Below are 19567 nucleotides of genomic sequence, written 5' to 3' on the forward strand. Positions count from 1 at the left end.
AGCCTGGGAGGGGGCCCAGATGGAGAAGAGATCACCTCAAGGAAAGAATCTTGGAAGGAGGAAAGCTTGGGACTTCACTGGCCCCCTGAAAGAGGACCACTTGTGTGGCAGGGAAGGAGCGTCTCCTGTCTCCTGAATGCAAGGTGATGTGGAAATGCTTGTTACCCGGCTGTGCAGGACTATAGGGGGACCCAAAACTTCAGCAACTCCTAAGGGGGTAGTGCTACATTTATAAATCCTGAACTTTGAACGGATGTAGAGAAGAGAATGCAGCAGATAAACAGGTACAATTTATGTAGGCGGATTTGTTTAATCTCTGTATCATCTGAGGCCAGTGACTTCACTGAGTATATGTAAGTGTTTACGACCACATTAAATTAAAGTATTATTATTATACAGGATTTATATAGCACCAACAGTTTGCTCAGCGCTTTACAATAAATTTCAAGCAGAAATCCTATTCATTATTAGATCACACCTATGCACTGCAGATTTGAGCAGCTTTTTAATGTAGAACATGTAGCATGATGTGTGGTATGTGGGCACTTAAAAAGTCCTAAAAATGTCCTAAACGCAAAAGAGTGACATATGTCAGAAACAAAAGTCCTGCTTCTACCAGTCTTAATGTCAGAGGTCTTCACTCCCTAGTTAGTGCTGATCCTGTTTTTCAGTCAGGTCAGTAGCTGTTTGTTAAAGCCCAACTCTGGACAGAAAAAAAACCTTTTTTTGGTGGTTCTGTGCCCGTATTATCTAGAGCAGGGGAGGGCAACTGTGGCCCTCCAGCTGTTGGTGAACTACAAGTCCCATCATGCCTCTTCCTTTGGGAGTCATGCGTGTAACTGTCAGTTTTGCAATGCCTCATGGGACTTGTAGTTCTACAACAGCTGGAGGGCCACAGCTGCCCACCCCTGATCTAGTGGATAGGAGAAACAGGTTTACTTACCTGATCCTCCACCCCACAGCAGATGGCACTCCCCCACAATCTGGCTGGACTGTCCCTCAATGTCCTCACATCCAGAGCAGGGCTATGGACCCTGCTCTGGTCTTGATGACATCAGGACCCTGGAGCACTGGGGTGCAGACGCTGCAGGGACAAGTGGAGGATTGGGTAAGTATATTTCCATTTATTGTTCCCCTAGACATAAACAAGCAATTAACCCTTGCACAGCAAAAATACTTTTTTATTTGCCTGGAGTTGGGTCCCTTTCACACTGGTGCACTTTTTTCCATGCTAAAACACACCTTCCTAGTACAACAAAAGCACATGAAAATTATTTCCCGTAAAATTCTATGTAACTGCTCACATTGCTGTTCTGCATTTTGAAAAGTCCTGCATGCAGCATATTTGGTGTGTTTTTCATCAAAAATGCACCTTCCATTGTAAGCCAATGGGAATACATCAATAGCACACCACATCTGCGTTTTTGGTGTGTGTGTTTTTTTAGCCACATGACCATGTTTCCTGGGTGCATGCTGGGAGTCAGGAAACCAGACAGCGACCCAAAAACGCATTGAAAGTGTGTTAAAAACGGGGTATGCATTTTTGAAAATACATGCCACGTTTTTAAGCACACTAGTGTGAAGAGACCCATGGGCTTTAAGGCTCCCTTCACACCTAAGCAGTTTGCTTTTTCTCCATTTTGCAGTGCATTTTTCATTTTTCTACACGTGCTATTAGCGCTTTTTGCATTTTGTTCAGATCTTTTTTTTTCTTTTTTTAAAGTGGATTTTTTTTTTTGCTGGGCAGAATTAAAATGCAAAACGCAGCAAAAACGCACTACCATGCATTTCAGAAGATTCTCCATTGAACTCTATAAAAAAGTCCTTGACCCTTTCCAAAAACGCAGCAGCTCAAAAAAGCAGAGATGTGAACATGTTCCATAGGAAACCATGTTAAACCGACTGTAGTAAGAAGTTTTAGTGAATTCTCTTGTGATTTATGTCTTACCTGGCACTAAGGTAAAGAGAAAGATGTTTTATGGTGCCTATTGGAATGATTTAAAGTGTATGTACACCCTAACAATGAACTCCCCATTATGGAAATTTATTCTCTCTACTTAGCTAATCTGATTGAAAAAAGTCACAAGTCCATCCAGTTCAACCAACAGAGAAATAAAAAGAAAAGAAAACCAACACAGACAAATACAAAACCTCCATATCCATAGGACTTCAGTATAGTCCCCACTGCAGTCCCATCCTGGCATAATTAATCCTGACATTGTCCAGTGCTCACTTGTGAAATGTTCCAGGAATTTCATCCACAGAAATAAGCTATTTGAACATGGCGTGCCCTAAGAAGGCTGCATGTGATATCTTCTGTGTTTGTGGGATGCCTGTGGATTGCTTTGACCTTTTATGCATTTATTTTGCAATTAAAAGGTGCTTGAAAGGGTCGTAGAGCACCCAGTGCCACTTTGTGAGCAGTTTGGATGGGATTGGGTTCAGCAGAGCTTATTCAGGTTTTTGGATAGAGGTCCACTGCTCTACCGACACTGATCACAGCCCTACCATCACTGTCCACTACCCTACCGTTGCCGTCCACTGCCCTATCATCCACTGCTCAACCGACACCTTCCACTGCCTTACCGACACTGTCCATTGCCCTACTGTCACCGGCCACTGTCCTACTGACACCATTCACTGCCCTACTGACACTGTCCATTGCCCTACTGTCACTGTCCACTGCCCTACCGACACCTTCCACTGCCCTATCGTCACTGTCCACTGCTCTACCAACACCGACCACTGCCCTACCGTCACCGTCCACTGCCCTATCATCCACTGCTCAATTGACACCTTCCACTGCCCTACTGACACTGTCCATTGCCCTACCGTCACTGCCCACTGCCCTACTGACACCATTCACTGCCCTATTGACACTGTCCATTGCCCTACTGTCACTGTCCACTGCCCTACCGACACTTTCCAGTGCCCTATCGTCACTGTCCACTGCTCTACCAACAACAACCACTGCCCTACCCTCACCGTCCACTGCCCTACCATCCACTGCTCAACCGACACCTTCCACTGCCCTACCGTCACTGGCCACTGCCCTACTGACACCATTCACTGCCCTACTGACACTGTCCATTGCCCTACTGTCACTGTCCACTGCCCTACTGACACCTTCCACTGCCCTATCGTCACTGTCCACTGCTCTACCAACACTGACCACTGCCCTACCGTCACCGTCCACTGCCCTATCATCCACTGCTCAACTGACACCTTCCACTGCCCTACCGACACTGTCCACTGCCCTACTGACACCATTCACTGCCCTATTGACACTGTCCATTGCCCTACTGTCACTGTCCACTGCCCTACCGACACCTTCCACTGCCCTATCGTCACTGTCCACTGCTCTACCAACACCGACCACTGCCCTACCATCACCGTCCACTGCCCTACCATCCACTGCTCAACTGACACCTTCCACTGCCCTACCGACACTGTCCATTGCCCTACCGTCACCGGCCACTTCCCTACTGACACCATTCACTGCCCTACTGACACTGTCCATTGCCCTATTGTCACTGTCCACTGCCCTACTGACACCTTCCACTGCCCTATCATCACTGTCCACTGCTCTACTGACACCGTCCACTGCAATACTAGTAGAAAAAATGGTGTACACATGGAGGAGTGATTTGCAGGGTTGAAGATAAGAGGATATGTACTGGAGGGTTCTTTGGGAGGGGAGACGACTTGTGCTAGAAGGGGGTGTGGATTTAAAATCCCCCCCACCCCACCACCTTGTAGCACAAGTCCTCTTCCCTGCAAGAGTACACCCTAGCACATATTCAACCCCCCCCAACCCATCTTCTAGCACAAGTCGTCTCCTATGCCAAAGTACTCCCCAGCACATATGCAAAACCTGGATTTTGTTTAACCATGCCCTTTAAGCCCTCCTAATGTAAACTTTGATTACACCGCTTTTTGCCGTGACGTGCTACACACGCCACAGGTTTCTGCCTCTCCAATAAGCATTAATTGGTAAAAAAAAATTAATTGGGGGGGGGTGACACCATGTTTTACCCTGATTATGTGCATTTAGGAAAGAATCCAGGACTTTCTGAAAACAATCTACTGAGCTGGCCAGAACCAGCTCTTGAGGAAGTCTATTCCACATTTTCACAGCTCTTACTGTGAAGAAAACGTTCCGTAGTATTATATTTGTCCTGTTATCCATTATCAAGCAAAGGATTCCCTCAGTTTGGAGGAATTTCCTCTCCCTTCCTGTTTTAGATATGGGACAGTAAGTGAAGAAAAATCTACCCAGTTGAACACAGATGGTAGTAAAAAATGGCAGGGGTTATAACCCTTACCACTTTTAGGTACGATCTGTTTGCATTTAGTTCTACTTTACCCTGGTATTCTGAAAAGCTGCTATTTTAATTTCTTTTTGTGTGTATGTTTTTCAGACTGCTGCTGCCTGAAACCCCGGGGATGAGGAGTCTTCCTAATACATTCTTCTTTACAGTAGAAGTTAACAATATTATATTTTGTAGGGGAAATCTATAATTTTTCAAGTTTTTTTAGATGTGTGAATGTGATCTTCTTCATTTGAAAGATCCTATCAACTTATTTTTAATATTTTAGATATCTTATTCTGCTTATAGTTTTAATTATAGTAGTCAGATGAATGTACTTATTATATACAGTATGTATATTGTGCCTTTAGTTTCAAATGAACATACACTTCATTTTAAAGTGTTACTAAACCCACAAGAGTAAAACAAGTCTGTATATGCAGTAAAGCATGCTTCCTATACTCACTATGGAACCTAAGGGGTTAATCCTCTGCATTGTATAAAAAGGATGTTTGATCCTGACTTCTCTGATCCTCCGCTTCTTCCAGTGTCCCCCTCCTTTCTCCTGATAAGACATATTGTGTGGACACACTACAGGTGCTCAGTTTGATGTGTATTGCTAGAGAGTTTTTTTTTTTTCTTTGGGAGAGTGCATGTGGGCACAGGGCCAATCAGCACTGTCCACACAGAGGGTCATGGGTTATGCAGCCTCATAGGACAATCAAGGGAGAATGAAAACTCCTCCTACAAGCTTTAACGAGTGCTCGTCTGAACACTGATAGAAGTCCCAAAACTGCTCTAATTGCTCATGAGAAAAGGTATTTAGCAATTTATATTTACTATAATATATGCATTTCCTTGTTTTGTGTACTGTGGGAGACCAGATATAGTGAATGCAGGTTCCTGGGTTCAGTAACACTTTAAGCTTTAAAAATGAATGTGTCCGCTATCCCTAAAGCACGCAAACTAAACCCAAGAACAACATTTTAATATGTTGCAGCCCTTACATGTGGTGGCTGTATTCATTTTCTTTTTTTAGGCTAAGAATGTTTTGGGCAAGTGCAGAAAATATCTGTTGCTCTTGCTAGAATTGCTGTGTCCCTTTCACTTTCTGTGAGGCAAACATAAAAACAGACAATGTTATCTTTCTTGTGTAAAATACTAACCCCCTAACCCCCCTCATGCAATAGATGAACAAAGGTCAAAATACTTGAAATTTAGCCTTGGTGGAAATCATGGCTCCCTCCATAGATACAGCAAAGCAGTGAGCATAGCCACCCAGGGATAGGAAATGTGTTATTCTCAGGATTACCAAATGAAAATGGAGAAAATAAAGTCTGGGAAAATTAAACTAATGCAGCCACCTCATTTAAGGGCTGGTAGTCTGCGATATATTAATTTTTTGTTTTGGATTTAGATACACTTTATTTAGCTAGAAAAATGTTGTTCTTTTCACTGATTTAGCTTAGTTACTGAGGAAGGACTTTTCCTGAGCAAAGCCCTGTGCACTACCATTCCACCATCAGATAAGACTCTCTGGACTGTGGAACGATAGTTGGCAGGTCTTGGCTGTGAAGTCATAAAAAGTCACATCCTAGTAACAGAAAGATTTTGACAGGTGACACCATCTCTCAAACTCACCCATTGAGATCAAAGGAGCCGGACCACAACTGCAAGCCAAGTATTTGGCAATTTAAAAAAAAAATAAAACAAGCACCAGGAGGCAGCAGTAGCCCCTTAAACACCTGCCAGCCACTGCTATACCACCCTGGTGTGGAGCATCTTGCATCTTCTATGAAGTTTTACTCAGGTAAATGTTGCATTATGTGCCAATTATACAGGCAATTCTAAAACTCTTCTCATTATCAACCACAAAAATAATGCACACAAATAAAATCTTGGACTATTAATCAGAAACATTCACATAATAGTCAAAGCAACATTCAATTGTCTACTAATCCCTATAAATGGTTCTGTGAAGTGCAGTTATCAGTCTGACAATTTAATTTTGTCTCCAGAATTTTATCTTTGCTCAAAGACAGTTGCCATTATGGGAAGAGCATCCTGTGTCAGTGTCTCTGAGCCATCATTGACTAAACACTACCATCTAGTGAAACAAATTCAGAATTATTGGAAATTAGGACACAGCAGATTGTCATCATAAAATTAGTAGCAATGGGTGTATTAAATGCATTTTTTAATAACTGTAATTTATAATCAAGCTCAAGCCAAAATTGTTATAGTGACCCCGACCCCCTCTTAATTCTCATTCTGGTGTCACAGGGATAAAAGGGAAGGGAAATTCCCCCACTGGAGTCCAAGACAGCAAGAAAAGAAGCAAAAGAGTTTTTAACATTTCCCCTTTATACTGAATACTGAAGAAAAGTTCAGACTCTAATAGAAGTAGTTATTTATTATTGTTTGAGCCTTGCTATTGTCTTCTGAACGTCATGGTGTGTTCTCAGTGACTAAAGCCAGATATATAGGAATCAAAATTCAGCTGGTTCAGCAGGGACCAGACAAATTTCAATCCATGTATGGACAGGCTGGTCTATCGATCGACTTGTGTACAACCAGGCTGTTGATTTTTTTCCCAAACGGTCAGCGCCGATGGTGTAGCCAGCAACACTAATCATTGTATTCTGCTTAACAGGAATGATTCCCCCATCCCAGGGGCGGACTGACCATTTGGAAACCCGGGCACTGCCCGAGGGCCCAGGGTCAGTAGGGGGCCCCATGAGATGCCCCTGGTACCTTTTTCATAGGCTTTTTTGAGTTTGGGCAAGGACACAGGGGCCCCATGATCCCCTATTGCCCAGGGGCCCCATAAGTTGTCAGTCCGCCCCTGCCCCATCCACTTTGAATTTGTGGATGGGGAAATCGGTTCTTTTTTTTGTTCAACCCACTGGTTAAATGAAAGAAAATGGATTTTGTATGGCCAGCCTAACAGGTAGGAGAGGCATGTGAAAATATCATAGCTGAAAATGGTTTTAACATAGGGATGTCCCAAATGGGGTTCATACGGGACTCCAGAAGACTGCTAAATGCATAGACCAACACCTCTGTATGTACATTGTTTTGATGTTTTAGTTTTTGAACAGTTTTAGTGTTCTGTATAGAACAGCCTTTCTCAACCCTTTTTTACCACAGAGGAACCCCTAAATAATTTTCACATCTCAGGGAATCCTTGCTAAAACCAATTCATCAGGGGTCTTTAGGAAAAAATGCCCCTACATGGTGGTCAGTGGGAATAATGCAACCCTTACAGACATCTAAAAAGGTCATTGGTGTCATGCTGCTGCCTTTGCCAAGTGGCGATGGCCTGGATCTGTACAGGCACCATCAGACAGGAGATCAATCAGCCATAACTCAAGGAACCCCTAGCTTTTTCTGGAAGAAAACCTACAAGTCCTTGGAAGTCTGGTTGAGAATGCCAGTGTAGGGCTAACCCCTGGAGGGGCTGCTGAAAATAAAGCAGGTCTACCTTTTCTGTTCAGAGGCTACCAGCCCTGGTACCAGCTCCAAAAGCACACCGACAAAGGCAGGAAAGAAAGATGGGGGTGCAGGATATTGAAAAAATTATTAAAATCTGTCTTGGAGGACAGATTCTCCAACAAACTCCTTTTTCTGTAATATTGGACCCTTCAATAGCAGCCTCAAAGTAATGCTGGGAGTAGAGGGGACAGCCAGTTAACCTGAGTTTCTGTGCGAGCAGTTATAGTCCTTGCAGCAACCTCAGGAGTCTAACCCTCAAAGCACTTGTACACCTAGAGCTTTTGGTGAAAGGTCCTACTCACAACGTTCAGAGGTTGCTCCCAACCAGCTCCCCTGCAACACTCTTCATTGGAAGGTTTCCCTCTCCAGTCCAGCTTCCCCAGGTAGTGTCCTCCAGCCAGTTTCCTCCAATCCAGCTCCCTTCAGGTACTCAGCCCTAGCACAGGCTGAGGCCAAGCAGCAGTAGCTCTTCTATACTACACACCTACCGCCTCCTGGGGTGGGGAGCCTCAGAGGGAAAGAGAGAATGATCAGAACCTTCCAAACATTTATCTTCATCCCAGCCACACACTCTGGGCCAGTCTCCCCAGTGAATGGCTAAGGTCAGATAAATATTCCTAATCCAGTGACTGACCCTCCTACACTATTTCTGGAACATTCTTCCAGAGGCAGGCAAAAGCAATCAGCCCCCAGGTTTAGGAATTAATATGATCAGACCTAACAAATAAATTGCAGCTCAGCTGCCTACAGCAAAGCTATACACTAAATAGGGGTGCTACACCGATATAGACTGACTTTTATTCCCACCTAGTGCTTTTAGCAGAATAGCTTGTCAATATACAGTACACTATATTGTCAAAAGTATTGGGACACCCCTCCAAATCATTGGATTCAGATGTTCCAATCACCTCCATGGCCACAGGTGTATAAAATCAAGCACCTAAACATGCAGACTGCCTCTACAAACATTTGTGAAAGAATGGGTCACTGTCAGGAGCTTAGTGTATTCAAGCGTGGCACCGTGATAGGTTGCCACCTGTGCAATAAGTCCATGTGTGAAATGTCCTTGTTACTAAATATTCCACGGTCAACTGTTAGTGGTATTATACCAAAGTGGAAGCAACTGGGAACAAGAGCAACTCAGCCATGAAGTGGTAGGCCGCGTAAAATGACAGAGCGGGGTCAGTGCATGCTGAAGCGTACAGTGCGCAGAAGTCGCCAACTGTCTGCAGAGCTAAAGATCTCCAAACTTCTGTGGCCTTCAAATTAGCACAACATCAGTACATAGAGAGCTTCATAGAATGGGTTTCCATGGCCAAGCAGCTGCATTCAAGCTTTACATCACCAAGTGCAATGCAAAGCATGCAATGGTGTAAAGCATGCTGCCACTGAACTCTAGAGCAGTGGATATGTGTTCTCCAGAATGACGAATCACACTTCTCTGTCTGGAAATCTGATGAATGTGTCTAGGTTTGGCAGTTTCCAGGAGAACGGTACATGTCTGACTGCATTGTGCCAAGTGTAAAGTTTGGTGGAGGGGGGGATTATGGTGTGGAGTTGTTTTACAGAAGTTGGGCTTGGCCCTTTAGTTTCAGTGAAGGGAACTCTTAAGACATCAGCATTCCAAGACATTTTGGACAATTTCATGCTCCCAACTTGGTGGGAAGAGTTTGGGGATGGTCCCTTCCTGTTCCAACATGACTGCACACCAGTGCACAAAACAAGGTCCATAAAGACATGGATGAGTGAGTTTAGGGTGGAGGAACTTGACTGGCCTGCACAGAGTCCTGACCTCAACCTAACAGAACACCTTTGGGATGAATTAGAGTGGAGACTGTGAGGCAGGTCTTCTTGTCCGACATCAGTGCCTGACCTCACAAATGCGCTTCTGGTAGAATGGTCAAACATTTCCATAGGCACCCTCCTAAGCCTTGTGGACAGCCTTCCCAGAAGAGTTGAAGCTGTTATAGCTGCAAAGGGCGGGGCCAATTCAATTTTGAACCCTACGGACTAAGACTGAGATGCCATTAAAGTTCACGTGCATGAAAAGGCAAGCGTCCCAATACTTTTGGCCAGGGGCGGACTGACAACTCATGGGGCCCCTGGGCAATAGGGTATCATGGGGCCCCTGTGTCCTTGCTCAAACTCAAAAAAGCCTATGAAAAAGGTACCAGGGGCATCTCATGGGGCCCCCTACTGACCCCGGGCCCTTGGGCAGTGCCCGAGTTTCCTGCTTTTGGCAACATAGTGTAGAAGATGAGAAATTGTCAGTTTCTTAATTGACTTGGCAGTGTCTGTGTTGGACACAGGAGTTGTGCAAACACCATTATATCATGAGAAGACCATCTGTGCTGCCATAGGTGTAAAGCTTTGTCATTTTTTATATAAAAAAGTCATATTATCTCTAATATTCTTTCATAATGGTAAACAGATATATAATGCAATGTTAGCCATCACTGCGTTTTACAGCTGAGTCATAAAACGCAGGTCACGATTTGGCACCTGCAGTGTGGTACAGAGTTCTCTCTGCTCAAAGCACAACTCTGATTGTCGGAAAGTCAGGTCACATCACTTTCCAAGGTCACGTTACCAGGCCCACCTAATGGTTTCTTTTTCTTCTGCTCTTTTATTCATAAGAATAGCACTCTGGCTTTGTTGTCCGAAGCCAGCAGAGAGCCAAGCACATATGTATAGAATATTGCTGGGCTTTATAAATGTTATTTTTTTTAAATCAGTGGTATGACCATGCTGCTACTTTATAAATGTCCCTCCACGAGTATATATGGGTTGTATTTATTAGCATATCATCTGATCATACCTGTGCTTATATTTTTCATTTATTGGTATCCTGGGGTGTGTTTTTATAATCAGTCGCCCTATTTATTTCACAAACAACTGTTAGTTTAAAAAATGTCTATAGATGTTTCTGATGTCTGGTAAATAAAAGAAAACTGAATCTAAGTCTTGGTGGTGTTGGAAGCTTCATTTCTATGCTTGGGAGGCTGATCATGGATCTCTTTTCCTCTGTTCACATATGTGATTGCGTTAAAGAAAATCTGCCATAACAAAAATATGGTGGTTGCCATTGCTGATTTTATATGAAATCAGATTGCTTGGCTTGCTATTTTACAGATCTTCTGACTGCAGAGTTTTCTGACATCCAGAACAAGAATGTGGATCAGAAGTTCTGAGTTCATTACTGCATGGACCTTGCAGGTCTGTGACTCTGAATAGTGGATCCTAATTGTGGCCTTTGAATGAAAATTCTTAGGAAAAGTCTTAGGATAAATCATGCAATAATTCTCAGAACATTCGTTTGACATTCAAAAGATTTTATTTGCTTTTAACATTTGGTTTTGGAATGAATGGACTTTACTGAATGAAAACCACATACACTGTTAGAAATTCGTTTGTTCCACAAAAAGTTTCCATCCTGCTCCTTTGAATTTTCCAGTCACTGCAGTTAAAAGGGAATGCCGGTTTGACCACATCAATGATTAGAAAAAAAATGTATTTTCTTATAACTTCTTTTCGCAAGAATTTTTGTTTAAAATCCTTCCCATCTAGGGCCAGCTTGAGACAGGCAAACAAACAGCATTTTTAATAGATCAGCAATAGAAGCATTTTTATTTATCTGATGACAAAATCTGACACGCTGGTTGATCAGTCGACTTGGGTACATTCAGCCTGCCCACGCATGGTTCTAATCTCTGCCGGTCCCTGCTGAACAGGCCAAGATTAGAACCGTCTATGGCCGCCTTTATACTTCACATCGCCATTCCGTTATTCCACATGATTGCTCCAATGTCTAGCTTACAATGGGTAGATGACATCTTTTCCTCATGTGACAATGTTCAGGCTGGTGATTGGCTGCTCAGGTCCGATTACTGCCTCCAAGGAGGAATTTACATGTCCCCCAATACTCAGAAGCACCAATATTTTGTGAAGGCTACAATAGAGGAAAAGAATGTTGGGAGAGCATGAAATATGGGTTGAGCTTTCAAGAGACTTTGTGACTTTACCCTAACTGGGCAAAGTGACAGAGTCTCTGAAAGAAGAAGTCTAATTTCTTTTTTTATTACATTGTTCTGTCCCCAGGATGTGTAGTACTTAGTCCCATCTGCCTACATGCTGCAGAAGGCAAATTACATGGTTGTACAAAACCCCTCCCCCATTCCCACAACACAGCTAGCAAGGAGAAAGCTTCATTGATAACTAACTCTTCTCCTGAGACAAGAGGCAGAAAGAGGAATGCAGGGAGGGGGCCGTCTTAGCCTCCCATCCCTCTGCATTCCTGTTGGCAGCACTTGTCCAGCTGAAGTTCTCGGAGCTGGAGACAAGTGCTAGCTATTAATGCAACTGTCTCCTTGCTAGCTGTGTTCTCAGACAGTTGTTAAGGGCAGGGTAAGGGTTGTCCTGTCCAACTTGATTCCTAGACTTACTTAACATGTAGAAAGATTGGACAAAGTACTGCATGTACTTTTTCAATGCATGCATGTAGGCAGGGCAGTCTACATTCTCCACTGAAGATGGCACTCATGCAGAACAGCAATGTAGCTAGAGAAGAAAGTCAGAAGAAACTGGGTTTCTCTATGATTCCTTCAGTCCCCTGGGGCAGCATTCCGGTTGGTTGTTGGCTACGCTGCATCGAAGTGACCCTGGTGGCCATCTTGGATCACAGATTCTTTTTGAAGTCCATGCTTCCCTGGCATGCAGTTACAAAGTGGCTAGTGTAAGGACAGCTCACTCATCTGTCAGGAACAGCACTAGTGGCAGGGAGAGGTTCCAGTAGAGGAGGGAAAGCTTAGGGCCTTTGTCTTCAAGCTCCCTTTTGGATTGGACAAGCCAGGTGGCACTTTAGTGGATTTGAGCCAAATCGGCTTATGACTGCTGACGGTACAGGTGATGCTGTGCTGTCTGTTAAGACTGAATATAGGGACATATACCAAAAAAAAAATGGCGGATCTTTCAGGTATACACATGACACATATTGTGAAAATATGTGAAAAGTAACATTAAAATTATTAATATCACACATCTTGTACAGTGGCACCATTTTGACTAAACATATTCACATGCCCCCCACCTGCCACAATATTACCCTACTAAGCATATATTTGTATCACTCTTAGTACATTTAGGATTATATCAAACTACATGTCATTTTGCTAAAGAAGGCTCATTGTTCAGCTGAAAAGAAATGTTTGACCTCATGATACAAATGTATGCTTAGATAGTTAATAATGTGGCAGATGGAGGCATATGAATATGTTGAGGCAAATAGTATCACTGTATACGATATGTAATATTCATTTTTAATATGTTTTTAATAAAATATTACTTTTCCTATATTACCAAAATATGTGTCGTATGGAGACCTAAAAAGTATACGTACCAGTTATGTTTTACTATACACTGATGTGCAATAACATTATGACCACCTACCTAATATTGAGTAAGTCCTCCTTTTGCCATCAATACCACCACGTCCCATTGAGGCATTGACTAGACCTTTGAAGGTATGTTGTGGTATTTGGCACCAAGCCGTCAGTAGCAGATCCCTGCCTCCACCGGCTTGCTCTCTTCTCATAGCACATCTGGTGCCATCAGACCATGCTACCTTGTTCCATTGTTCCATGGTCCAGCTATGATGTCTCACATGCCCATTGTAGGCTGTGGACATGGGTCAGCATAGGCAAACAACAAACTGTAATGCACTGTGCAGGGGCGGACTGACAACTCATGGTGCCCCCGGGCAATAGGGGATCATGGGGCCCCTGTGTCCTTGCCCAAACTCAAAAAAGCCTATGAAAAAGGTACCAGGGGCATGTCATGGGGCCCCCTACTGACCCCGGGCCCTTGGGCAATGCCCGCGTTTCCAAATGGTCAGTCCGCCCCTGGCACTGTGTGTTCTGACACCATTCTGAACCAGCATTAACCTTTTCAGCATTTTAGGCTACAGTAGCTCTTCTATTGTATCAGACTACACAGTCCAGCCTTTGCTCCCCATATGCAGCAATGAGCCTTTACTGCCCATGACCGATTCACCTGTTTTCTTTCCTTTGGCCACTTTTGGTGGGTCCTGACTATTACAGAGTTATTCTGACCCAGTCATCTAGCCATTACAATTTGGCCCCCTGCGAAAGCCACTCAAATCTCTATGCTTGCCTATTTTTTCTGCTTTCAACACATCAACTTCAGGGACAACATGTTCACTTGCTGCCTAATATATCCCACCAACTTTCAGGTGCCATTGTCATGAGATAATCAATGTTATTCACTTTACCTGTAAGTGGTCACAAAGTTATGGCTGATCAGTGTATGTTCCTATGTACGTTCCTATGTACAATTGATCTAGGATGTGTTACCCTGGATATTAAAGTATCTACAATTCTTTATAGAGAGCACAGCATGCATATATAAGTAAAAGAGACATTTGGTATAAAATGATTGTTTCCCATTTACGTAATACAAATAAAATAACATTATTATTTTAATGAATTAATAAATTTTCTTAAAAAAAAAAACAACCAATATCCCTTTAGATTTAGTGTACTGTAACATTGGGACGAGACATGATACATATACAGTAACTAAAACATCTTATTACATTGTAAAGACAAGTGTAAATGTTTAAGGCATAGCATCATATTGCTTAATAGCGCTGATTATCACTGTGAATGTATTTACATAGCAGTAATATTATTGCATAAAGTATTTTTTTTTGGAAAAAAAAAGTTGGTAAAGTCATTGAAAGGTTTTTGGTCCTGGACTCAGGTGTTATGGAGAGTCTCTCGCTCTTCCAGTTCATGTGGAGCTGGATGAGACAGCTGTTTGTGAAACACATTGCATATGTCCCATCGAATTGGAAGTATTTTCTTCATGAACAAAAACTGTGCCAGATAAGATGTGACGATGATGGTGATCAGGCTGACCAGCATGGTAAACGTCTTGAAGGGAAATAACTGTATGTAGACACCTTCTGCAAAAATGCATCCTGGGTAGTGGAGCACTGGAGGAATTTTAAGGGAATTTTCTCCTCCCAGAAGTCGGAGAACAAATCCCAAGAAGAATCCAGCCACAGATCCATACGTGTTTGTGCTGGGGAGGAACAGGGCACAGCAAAGCTGAGGGAACAAAAGGGCGTACACCAGTTCTCCACTCAGGAACCAAAGGTCATACACAGAGTTTGAGAGGAACGCCAAGCCTGTACCTGCTGAGCCCAGCAAGATCATGGAAAGACGCATGACGCACAGAACTTCTCGATCAGAGGCCTAGGAAAATAGAGCAAAGGAAATGAGGAGCATGGTCATAAATTTGTTTGTTTCCAATAATATTCATGTTCATCCATTAGGGTATATTGGTATACATCAATCAGTGTCTATAAGCCTGGGCTTGCAATCCCATTCCATGTTCATTAGTATCCATTTGGGGGTACCACTGCTTAGTCCATTATATGAAATAACTTGGAACAGTGGATTCATCGTGAAGTAAGGCATTTTATGACGAAGGGTAGAGTGTTACACATTACTGCGATGTCTAATTTCCCTGCCCCATTATAATTTAGCCTCTTAGTGTTACAGAAAGCTCAGTGCAATGGTTAGTGTTACGATTAAAGAGAAGGATGGTGTTATGATTAAAGGGAGTTAGTGTTGCAAGAAGGGTTGGTTTATAGGTTGGTTTGAATGATGGTTAGTGTTAGGGTTACACGGAGGGTTAGTGTTAAGGTTGCAAGAAGTTTTGGTTTATAGGTTGGTTTGAGGGATGGTTAGTGTTAGGGTTACAGGGAGGGTTAGTGTTAGGGTTACAGGGAGGGTTAGTGTTAGGGTTGCAAGAAGGGTTGGTTTATAGGTTGGTTTGAGGGATGGTTAGTGTTAGGGTTACGGGGAGGGTTAGTGTTAGGGTTGCAAGAAGGGTTGATTTATAGGTTGGTTTGAGGGATGGTTAGTGTTAGGCTTACAGGGAGGGTTAGTGTTAGGGTTGCAAGAAGGGTTGGTTTATAGGTTGGTTTGAGGGATGGTTAGTGTTAGGGTTACAGGGAGGGTTAGTGTTAGGGTTGCAAGAAGAGTTGGTTTATAGGTTGGTTTGAGGGATGGTAAGTGTTAGGGTTACGGGGAGGGTTAGTGTTAGGGTTTCAAGAAGGGTTGGTTTATAGGTTGGTTTGAGGGATGGTTAGTGTTGGGGTTACGGGGAGGGTTAGTGTTAGGCTTGCAAGAAGGGTTGGTTTATAGGTTGGTTTGAGGGATGGTTAGTGTTAGGGTTACAGGGAGGGTTAGTGTTAGGGTTGCAAGAAGGGTTGATTTATAGGTTGGTTTGAGGGATGGTTAGTGTTAGGCTTACAGGGAGGGTTAGTGTTAGGGTTGCAAGAAGGGTTGGTTTATAGGTTGGTTTGAGGGATGGTTAGTGTTAGAGTTACAGAGAGGGTTAGTGTTAGGGTTGCAAGAAGAGTTGGTTTATAGGTTGGTTTGAGGGATGGTTAGTGTTAGGGTTATAGGGAGGGTTAGTGTTAGGCTTGCAAGAAGGGTTGGTTTATAGGTTGGTTTGAGGGATGGTTAGTGTTAGAGTTACAGAGAGGGTTAGTGTTAGGGTTGCAAGAAGATTTGGTTTATAGGTTGGTTTGAGGGATGGTTAGTGTTAGGGTTACAGGGATGGTTAGTGTTAGGGTTACAGGGAGGGTTAGTGTTGGGGTAGTTTGAGGGAGGATTAGTGTTATGGTTATAATGAGGAATAGCTACTATTAGGGTTACAGGGAGGGCTGGTGTTAGGGTTAAACAAGGATTATGTATGAGGAAAGCCTTAGGGTTAGGGTTACGATTAAGCCCTGAAAAGTGTGAAATGTGTCTGAGGTGTTCTCTACAGGTGGAGAACATGAGCTGAAGCCATTTTAACTCATTTCATTCACATTTACGCAACAGGGAGTCGTGCCTGTGTGCAGACGGCCACCATTTTGTTACATTATGAGGAACGGTTACTATTAGGGTTACAGGGAGGGTTGGTGTTATGGTTAGTTGAAGAGGGCCTCATGATAAAGCACTCTAAGCACCAGGAGCTGTGTGATGCAAACTACCAGCATGGAGCTCCCAGGGGCGGACTGACCATTCAAGCACTCGGGCAATGCCCGAGGGCCCGGGGTCAGTAGGGGGCCCCATGAAATGCCCCTGGTACCTTTTTATAGGCTTTTTTGGGTGTGTTTTGAGTGTGAGCAAGGACACAGGGGCCCCATGATCCCCTATTGTCCGGGGGGCCCCATGGGTTGTCAGTCTGCCCCTGGGAACTCCTAACAATAAAACTCTAATGTATCAGGTGAAAAGGCAAGGCAGAAGTGCCCAGATAACAACACTGCTAACCCACTAGCCCAGCTTCTTAATGTAGTTTATAAAGGCACAGCAACTGTTAATTGCTAGAATGTCCATGCAACAACATACAGCTGTTTCAGGTTTGTTGGCCATCATCAAAGCAGTGCATCGAAATAATGGCTTCCATGGTGCAGGGTTGGTGAAAAAAAGAAAAGCGTGGAAAGTAAAGGTTTGCATGGCTTAAACCATTGTCCTAAAAGGAGGAATAATCCTCTTGCTTTATGAATATGTGATGGAATGAAACATGGAAATACCTTCTGTTTTAGTAAGGCTTCATGTGCTACACACTGGTTCAGTTGAGTGCTTTTTGGTTCCTTTGGTCCCTCTTCACCATAACCTTCTGTGTTATACTTTCTCAGCAGGGAATGTATAAAATGCATATAACATTTTCTATAAAACACAAAGGGATTTGATGTACTAAAAGCAGACTGTGCACTCTACAAGTGCAGTTGCCCTCATTTTCCATAGTAAATATGATATTGTAAAGCTTTACTTGGTAAAGAATAATCAATCAGGTGAAAGGAAAATAAAAAAAGGCATTTTTGCTTGCACATGATTGAGTGATGGCAATAAGCAGAGCTTTACCCCATTTACTGAACTCTGAGGAAAATGAGTACACCTGCACTTACAAAGTGCACAGTCTATTTGCCTTTAGTAAATCAATCCCATAGAGTCTACTAGGTTGCTTGATGTGTTCTACATTTGTAGGGTGATTGTGTTGCTATATCAATAAGTCATTTTTTAAGAAGTTCAGAATTCATCTCACCGTCTTCCTTAGCATCTTCTTGTAGATGTTGTAGGCAAACATGGAGCTGGCAGACAGGAGAGAGGAGTCTGCAGAGGACATCACAGCTGCTGCAATGGCTCCCAAACCCGCCACTGACACATACGTCGGGCAGAGGTACTGCAATACCAGAGGAAGAATCATGTTTGACTCATTCCTCTTATATGGTGAGGGCAGGCCATAGTTAGTCTGGTTCCAGTCTAGAAAAAAGTCAACCAGCAGTTAGCACAACATGTCGTACTATTGGGGAACTGACCAATAGAGTGTCAAATATTCACTGACATGACTCTTTTGGGCTGTTGAAAATTAAATAACATAAGGAAACTACACATTTACTTATAAAAATATAATTTGCTCCAAGTAACTATATATTTTAGGCTTTTTGTTCAATCAGCTGAATTAAGATATGTCAATCGCTGAACCATTTTTGGGCAATATAAATTGTTGAATAAAGTAACATGGACCATTGAATAGAACTTTGCTAAATAGATTCTGTAGAATATGAACTGAGCTCTAGAAGCTGGTCAAGTAAAATCAGGCAGAGGGCAAAGGACCAGTCATCAGTATTGCCTGTGGTCTCCTTGCAGTTGGTCTTTCCCCATTACTAGTGTTGGGCTTTATGTTCAAGTCGAACATCGGCCATTCATGTGTTTGGTGAACAGACTAACGGTAAGGTGCGCCCTGACAGTGTATTGTGATTGGCCGAAGCAATGCACTTGACCACAGGTCAAGTGCAATGCTCTGGACAATCACAGCACATGATGATGTCACAAGGGGGTGGGGTCACCCTGTCCCCTTGTGACATCATCACAGTATTTAAGAACTGTTATCGTAGAGCAGCTGTCAGACAGCATGAGCCAGCGTTGAAAGTGTAGTGGGTTTTTTCTTTCCTTTTTCTGGGTAGGTGGTAGCGGTGGGCATCGTGATTGACATTGAATCTACTTCAGGGGGGACTTTTTTTATTTTTGTTTTTAATAAAGGACTTGTCAAAGACTGTCTTATGTCATTTTTTACACTATACATTTTTTTTGTGAATGAGTACCCGTACCATGTACCCCGTACTTATTCACATGGGGGGGTGGGATCTGGGGGCCCTGCCCCAAAGCACCCCCCCATGTTGAGGGCATGTGGCCTGGTATGGTTCAGGAGGGAGGGGCACTCGCTCGTCCCTCCCTTTCCTGACCTGCCGGCCTACATGCTCGGATAAGGGTCTGGTATGGATTTCGGGGAGGACCCCCATGGCATTTTTTAAACATTTTGGGGTGGTTTGGATGGGGGGGACCCCACGCTTTTTTATTAATTGCCAGGCAATGCCTGCAATTCTTTTTACATTCAGCTGTCAGCGGGAAGCCCGCTGACAGCTGAAACATTAAAAATGTTTTCACTACTAAAATACTGCATGACTTAATAATAACTCATACGGTATTGTAGTAGCTGTGAATTGACCCTGTTCGGCGTTTGCGGTCCAACTTTCGTTAGGTTCAAATGTTCGACAAGGAACCGAACAGGGGGGTGTTTGGCCCATCACTACCCATTACCGTCTTGCCATGCCTTGTTCTCCTTTCTATAGGCAGGGCTTTCCTTCCTCATGTCAGAGCCTCCAGCAAGGAGAACAGTGTAAT

General features: G+C 43.3%; 2 protein-coding genes across 2 annotated transcripts in view; one reads left to right on the plus strand and one right to left on the minus strand.

Annotated features, from left to right (window-relative positions):
* Positions 1-10766, plus strand: part of LOC149443481 (transmembrane 4 L6 family member 1-like) — a 32986-nt gene extending 22220 nt beyond the window's left edge. The window contains exon 6 of the mRNA XM_089655634.1: positions 4422-10766. Coding sequence (XP_089511760.1) covers positions 4422-4436 — 15 coding nt within the window. The 3' untranslated portion in view covers positions 4437-10766. The remainder of the gene's footprint in view (positions 1-4421) is intronic.
* A 354-nt stretch (positions 10767-11120) lies between these two features.
* The window catches only part of LOC149443482 (high-affinity choline transporter 1-like), a 46654-nt gene continuing 38207 nt past the window's right edge, over positions 11121-19567 (minus strand). The window contains exons 7-8 of the mRNA XM_089655635.1: positions 17928-18145; positions 11121-15079 (exon numbers count right to left, since the gene is read on the minus strand). Of these exons, the coding sequence (XP_089511761.1) occupies positions 14579-15079; positions 17928-18145 (719 nt within the window). The 3' untranslated portion in view covers positions 11121-14578. The remainder of the gene's footprint in view (positions 15080-17927; positions 18146-19567) is intronic.

This window comes from Staurois parvus, unplaced genomic scaffold (assembly GCF_062004578.1).
Source record: "Staurois parvus isolate SC_StPar_1 unplaced genomic scaffold, SC_StPar_1.0 ptg000858l, whole genome shotgun sequence".
Lineage (NCBI taxonomy): Eukaryota > Metazoa > Chordata > Amphibia > Anura > Ranidae > Staurois > Staurois parvus.